This window comes from Lynx canadensis, chromosome B1 (assembly GCF_007474595.2).
Source record: "Lynx canadensis isolate LIC74 chromosome B1, mLynCan4.pri.v2, whole genome shotgun sequence".
Lineage (NCBI taxonomy): Eukaryota > Metazoa > Chordata > Mammalia > Carnivora > Felidae > Lynx > Lynx canadensis.
The window spans coordinates 63182624-63190222 of NC_044306.2; the positions used below are offsets into that span (position 1 = coordinate 63182624).

Below are 7599 nucleotides of genomic sequence, written 5' to 3' on the forward strand. Positions count from 1 at the left end.
GGTTTCCTGCCATACCCCATCCACATCCCAATCCTTCAGGCACATATATACATAAGCTATTTATCACAGACAATCCAGAATGATCTTTCTATATGAAATGTATCCACTCATTTTAAATCCTTCAGTGGGTCCCCAACATCTGTAGAATAAAATCTCAACTCCTTACTTGGGTGACAAGGTCCTTACTGATCTGGCACCTACCGCTCAAACTTCCTTTCTTAGCTCTCTTCAACTTCCTCTCAAATCCTCCCCCTTCACACACTTTCCCTCTTCTGCTTTTTCAATTACACACAATCTCAGTCACCCTGGCACGGGAAATTCAACATGTTATCTCTGAAGTTAGACTAAGTGGCTGTTCTGTCACTCCCTTAGATGTGTGACCTCGAGCAATTTACAAGACCTCTCTGTGCTTCAGTTTCTTATCTGTAAAACCAGAATTGTAATAGTATCTGCTTCATAAACCTGCTGTGAGAATAAACAGGTAATGTATGCAAACTCCTTGGCCTAGTGCCTAGCACCTAACACTCAATTAACATTATAGCTTTGGGGCACCTGGGTGGCTCAGTCGGTTAAGCATCTGACTCTCGATTTGGGCTCATGTCATGATCTCACAGTCATGAGATTGAGCCTCCTGTTGGGCTCTGTGCTGAGTGTGGAGACTGCTTGGGATTCTCTCTCTCCCTCTCTCTGCCCCTCCCCCATTTGCACGCATGCTCTCTTCAAAATAAATAAACATTAAAAAAAACCATAGCTTTTATTATTTTTTTTCCAGCCACACTATTTTTAGTTCTTCAGTCTATTCATCTCCTTCCTTCTGAGTCATTTGTGAGCTGCTCCCTCAGCCTAGAACATTCTCCTTCCTCCAACATCCTCCTCACAATCTCCCCTTCCACCACCACCGCCTAGCCAACCCATACACATACTTCAAGTGTTAGTTTAGACATCATTTTCCACTGGAGGTCTCCCTTCCAAACTACTGTTTTTCTTTCTATCTATAGTATCTATCACACTGAAGCATCATCTCCTGTTTATTTCTTAGCATCTCCACTAGATTGGAAATTCTCTGAGTGATTTGGGTGATATCTTTCTTTCTCACTCTCTTCCTGTAATGGACTGAATTATGTCTCCCCAAAATACATATGTTGAAGTCCTAACTCTCAATAACTCAGAATTTGAAGACAAATTCCTTAAAAAAGGGAATTAAGGCAAAAGGTCATTAGAGCAGGCCCTAATCCAATATAACTAATGTCCAAAATTTGGACATAGACATGTATGTGTATAGAAGAAAGATTGTGTGAAGACAGAGAAGACTGCTATCTATGTCTTTTAAGCTAAGGAGAAAGGCCTCAGGAGACATCAACCCTGCCAACATCATAGATTTCTCCAGAACTATGAGACAATGCCACCCAGTGTGTGGCACTTTGTTATGGTGGTCCTAGCAAACTAATATACTTCCTCATGTTGCATCTAGCAACATGCCTTGCAAACAATAAAAGCTCAAAACTATTTGCTGCATGAAAACAAATCATCCCATTTTCTCCAATCCTATTAGAAAACGCCCCAATGAGTTGGAATAACAGTAATAAGCTAAGCCTTTTTTTCCAGACCAAAGATACCACAAAAATGTGAGATTAAACCAAAATCGAAATCTAAACACCAAGTTTCAAACACTTGCAAATCACTTCCCTTTTTTTCCCTTTCAGAAACAGAAGGTAGGAAATCTTTTTTTTTTTTTAATGTTTATTTATTTTTGAGAGAGACAGAGACAGAATGCAAGTGGGTTAGGGGCAGAGAGACAGGGAGACACAGAATCCGAAGCAGGCTCCAGTCTGCGCAGCCGTCAGCCAGAGCCCGACACGGGCGCCGAACTCACAGAGCTGTGAGATCATGACCTGAGCTGAAGTCAGATGCTCAACCGACTGAGCCACCCAGGTTCCCCAGAAGGTAGGAAATCTTAAAAGTTGTTTATAAACAGCTGAAGCAAAAGAGAATATTTACAGTATCTATATTCCAAGCAACTTTGCTTTTGATTGATTTCATCCCTGTTATTTAATTAATGGGGGTGTCTATTTGAAAAAGTCACCAAAAGTGCTCAGGATGCCTGCAACCGGTATCCAAAAGCCCCAAGTCCTTCAGGCCCCCAGAGGTCGCAGGGAAATAGTGGGGGACAAAGAAACAGTCCAAAAGATTCTCCTGCTAGGAAACAACTTTCATTCCCTCCTTAACTTTCTCTTGATGGGCTAAGATAACCCAAAGCAGAGAACCAAATGAAATGATTCCTCTATCTTAGTTTGCTACTATATCAGTATGTAAAGTTTATTTGATCTTTTCCTCAATCAAAAAATGAGGCTCCCTAAGATATAAAGAGTCCATTTGAATATAATATCTGCTGAAAAATTACAAGAATAAATGGAAACTCCAAATCTGCAATGAAACAGTTTTATATTGCTTTGCATGTAGCTTAAAATCTTCAATCATCTAAAATTTCTGTAAAGACAACATTGAAGAAAATGGTTTAAAAAAGAGTAAATGTGTGGGGCTCCTGGGTGGCTCAACCGGTTGGGCATCTGACTTCGGCTCAGGTCACAATCTCGAAGTTCTTGAGTTCGAGCCTCGAGTCAGGCTCTGTGCTGACAGCTCAGAGCCTAGAGCCTGATTCAGATTCTGTGTCTCCCTCTCTCTCTGCCCCTCCCCCCGCCTCGTGCTCTGTCTCTGTTTCTCTCTCAGAAATAAATAAACATTAAAAAAAAAGTAAATATGCAAGATTGATTTCTAGACAACACAGCAATCTTATTCAGGTTTCCTAACATTGCAATTTTAAAATAATTTCAGAGAACTGAAAATATTTTCTCTCATTAGAAACATCAGCTTTCCCTTTTCGTTGTTGTATTGTACGTGTAGTGTGTGTATTGTGAAAACCAGGCCTTTGGTGTCACATATACTTTAGCTTGTTTGTTTATTTATTTTACACATAAAAGTTCTTAGTTTATTAATCCTCTCCTGAAAAATCTGCACAATCACCACGGATAAAGTCACTGCAGAATCTTTACGCCTTCTGTGGTCCAATCTCCAGCTCACTTCTTTTTGCCAGGACCCACATTGGCTTTTGCAGTTCTTCTGACTTTCGTCATTCTGTTATTGTATTCTTCCTTTCTCTGTTTTCTTGATGTCTTTTTCTTCTCATATAGGCTATGCCTTGCAAGTCTATGTTTGGGTTTGTTTTTCTTTGCATAATCCAAGGAATCATAAATCATGCCAAAGCCAGTTGTCTGGCCACCACCAAAATGGGCTCTGAATCCAAATACAAAGATGACATCTGCGATCTTGTACATTTCGGCTAGTTTTTCCCAGATTTCTGACTTAGGTACTGTTGCCTTTCCGGGATGATGAACATCAATGACCATCTGTTTCCGCTGAAGTAGTCGGTTAGTCATGAACTTCTTGCTCCCGATACTTACTGTGTCGTTTGTGATGGCGGCCGAGCTTCAAGCAGCCAGCGAGGGAAAGAACACGTATACTTTAACTTACACTTTAATGTAGCTGTGTGACTCTGAACAAGTCATCTGGCTTCTCTGGGCCTTGGTTTCCTTTTCTGTAAAATGAGCATAATCTCACCTACTTCATCAGGTTATGAGGTTTAATGAGGTAACTTTTAGAAAATAGCAACATAATACCTAGTGTATAAAGGACATTTAAGAAATACTAATCTCCTTTCCCCGCTTTCCTTCCAGAGGAAGGAAAAATAAAGACAACCAGAAAGTCCCTTCTCAAACTCACAAAGAATTTCGGTTATATTACCTGGCTTTGTGTTCCTGCAGCCTGCACACAGAAGAGTATCACACAGCAACAGATTAGTGTGTAGTAGGTAAGAGTATGGCCTTAGTGATGACGATGATCATAGTTGAGGCACATTAGCAAAATCTCACACTGTAAAATTCTGTTTTCAGCGATTCAGGAAGTCAACCTCCTCACACAATGCCTGGTAAATACTAGTGCTATTCAAATAATAGTCCACTTTACTAATTTAGTATCCACTGAAAAGCCACTTCATACATGTCACTAACAGGAAACAAATATCTATCTTTACGTGCTGAGACGGAAACACTAAACATTTGTCCCGTTTGATGAAAAACATTACGCTGGAGTCCACTGTCTCCATCTTACTGATAGAGGAACAGCGCCGCTCAGCGGGCTGGTTGAGAACTGCACCTCTAAATGCAAGTGTGGTTTGGGAGCGTTTACAGCCAAGTATTTTAGCTACTGCGAAGCAAGTCAGTTTCTTAAAGTTTCTGGATAGCTCGCAGTCCTAAAGGATTGAGATGGACATAGCACCCTGCCCGAACCTTATTGCTTACTCCTAGGGAGTGGCCCCCTAGCAGTGTAGGGGATGTGGTGTGGAGTGGAAGAGGAAGGAGGAAGGGGTGATAAGCTGGAGAAGAGTTCATACCACAGAGTATATCCTAGGGAGAGCTCTAAGTCTGTTTGGAAGAAATACTTTGATGAGCTACTTGGAGAGGAGGGTAGGGCATCAAGGTCCTGCTCAGGCAACAAGAGATGTAAGCTGAATGGATATGCATGAAAAACGAAGGGGTTTTTTTGCTCCTAAAAAGGAGAGAAAAGTGGAAAAGAGGAAGAGGGCTGAGTCAGTAGGACAGCAGGAAGCCCTACCTTCCCCAAATCCTCAGACAATCCTATAGAATCCGCAAGCACCTGGCATAAATTGGTTTCCTGTAGAAATCAGCGAAGGCAGAAGGGCAAGAAGACTTGAGCTAACGTCTGGGTTCCTTTTGAAAGCCGCGTCTTTTCCTGGCTTTGGAGGGGTGAGTGATGGTAAGAAGCAACAAACCACTTCCTCAGTCTCTCTGACTAGCTTCTCAATCTCTTGCTTCTATGTTTGGTTAATTATGTTATGGACCAGAAGGCAGGCCCTCAAATTCTAGACTGCAGACTGTCCAATGGCATAGAAACAGAGTTGTGAGACAGGTGGGAGGATTATCATCCCATCTTGGGGAGAAACGAATTGAAGTATCATTATGTGATTTGCCAAAACAACACTTTGAGTTCATCATTGGTGCCATCTGAATTTCTGCCAAGGAAAAACATCTAATCAGGGTGATTGCGCAAAGTGTTTTTCACCCACTATGATGCTGCTGAACTTAATCAAAGAGCATTTATTAAGTACTTAATTACATGCAGTGCTGTGCTGGATACCCACAGAGAGAGCGATGTGCACTGGCCCCTCCTTTCCAGCAATTTGCATATGGAGAATTGCAGGAGACAGAGAAGGAAACAGGAAGGAAGCTACAATTTCATGAGTTCCTCATATGTGCCAAGGCCCAAATAGATTCAACACGTGATTTAATACTTCCTGTCACCTTATGAGACACAGATCACTGTGTCCATCTCATAGATAACAGAAAATGAGGCTCAGAGGGGTAAGTGGTAGAGCTGGAATTCAAGCTGAGTTTTCTGGCTCGAAGGGTCTTTCTCCATGCCATGTTGGTGTGGGAGGAGGCCAGGCTGACACGGGAAAGGGTGCCCAGAATGAAAAGCCTCCTTAAAACAAGAAGCTGACTTCTAAGCGTTTAGGGGTGAAAGGCAGAGATACGTGTGTTATGTATACTTTGAGATCAAAGAAAATATGCCCTGAAGACACTTCTTTCAGTCTCTAAAAATTTGAGATGAGAATGTTTTGTTCATTACCTAAGGCTTGAGGTGCCTGAGAGATAGCTGCCCCTCTCTCTCTCTCCTACCCCTCCCTCACTCCCCGTCCTACCCCCACCTCCATCAGCCTCTCTAAGAGACTCTGACAGTGCCTTCGGGGGTTAATGCCCAGACCTGAGCCAGTGAATCTGGCCCAGGTGCAGGGCATTCTGGGAATAAAGCTGCAAGGTTATGGCAGGATCCACAACAAACCTGCCTAAATGAGAAATTCACTGCTGTTGGTAGCCCAGCGATGTGCCAGGATGCCCAGCCAAGGACCCTGCCACCCAAGTAGCCATTTTACTGCCTGGCATTAGTCCACCACTCACTGTCAGCATGTAATGTTTGAGTGTTGGAGGGGGGTTCCCCCTGCTTTGCCTCAGACATCCTACACTACTTACCTACCCACTGCCCCCCATCAGCCCTTTGGGTGTTTCACATAGATCTTATTATCCATGTATTGATCTCATTAATGAAGAGCAGTTCAACACCTTTCCACACCTCTTCCCCTCAACCCCTCAGGCGCTCCTTTCTGCTCTTCTACTGTTCCTCTCATCTCTGTTCCTCCTTCCCACATCTCTCCTTCTAGCCCGTCCTCCTTGCTCTATTTCCCCCACTCCCTACATTCCATCAGTGTCTTATTTTTACACCTTGTCCCGTGTTTCTCCTTGACTGAGGTCAATTCAGCCACAATTTGTTGCATATTTAGTTCTGGGCTGTGTGTGATAAATTCCACCTTAGGGTGTCTGAGGCATAGTCAGGGTGGGGGTGGGGGTGGGGGGAGTAAGGCATAAGCAGGATACTTCTAGTGATTCCAGGAAATAATTATTATTGGGAGTCAGACAGGAGCACCTGGCTGGCTCAGTCGGTGGAGCGTGTGACTCTTGATCTAGGGGTTGTGAGTTTGAGCCCCGTGTTGGCAATAGATATTACTTAAAAAAATTAATTAAAGGGGTGCTGGCGTGGCTCAGTTCGTTGAGCATCCCACTTCGTTTCAGGTCATGATCTCGCGGTTGCCGGTTCGAGCCCCGCGTTGAGCTGTGTGCTGACAGCTCAGAGCCCGGAGCCTGCTTCAGATTCTGTGTGTGTGTGTGTGTGTGTGTGTGTGTCTCTCTCTGCCCTTCCCCCATTCATGCTCTGTCTCTTTCTCTCTCTCAAAACTGAATAAACTTAAAAAAAAATAAATTAAATTAAAAATTATTGGGAGTCAGACAGAAAAACGGTATGTACTAGTATCTAAAGAGATGAGAAGGATTTTTATCTTCTTTTTAGCTCTCTAAACTCTGAATACCTGGCTTAAAAATTGTTCATCTCTCTCACTCACTAAAGGATAAAGGTCAATTGAAAACATGAAAAGAATGAGAAAATGATACTTCTTTAAAAAAAAATTCAGGGTTATTACTTTCAGGTGGCTGGAAAAAGGCTGTATAGGGAAAGAAGAGGGGGTGGCCGGTTGCCATGTGTTGAGTGGACAGGCATTATTTATGATAAACAAGCGCAGTCCTTGTCCTTGAGTCAACAGCCCTGCTCAGAGCTGAGGAGACCCTTCCTCTCAGCCTCCCCTGGTTTGCAGTCCCGGAGGACTCCTCCCTGCATTTCTGTTCAAGTTTCCTCCCACCCACCCCCTCCTTCCTTCCTTTCTCTTTTTCCTTCCTTCCTTCCTTCCTTCCTTCCTTCCTTCCTTCCTTTATTTCTTCAATTACGATTCCCCCAAGTTTGATTCAATATATGTAATTCAAAAACCAACCCTGTTTCAGACATTTAGACAATGAGGTGAGTTTTTAAGTCCTTTTTCTCCCATTTTATTTCTCTTGGCTACTTTCCAATGACACACCAAGGGACAACTTCATCTTTTAAATACATATTTTATGTATGTTGTTGGATATTTTTTTCTAA

At 42.8% G+C, this 7599-nt stretch overlaps 1 protein-coding gene across 1 annotated transcript; it reads right to left on the bottom strand.

Moving 5' to 3' along the window:
• Positions 1–2963: 2963 nt before the first annotated feature.
• Positions 2964–3485, bottom strand: LOC115512971 (40S ribosomal protein S24-like; the record flags this gene model as incomplete). Its single annotated transcript, XM_032593064.1, has 1 exon — positions 2964–3485. A coding segment is annotated over one exon (411 nt), but the record flags the coding sequence as incomplete, so codon positions are not given.
• Positions 3486–7599: the final 4114 nt, after the last annotated feature.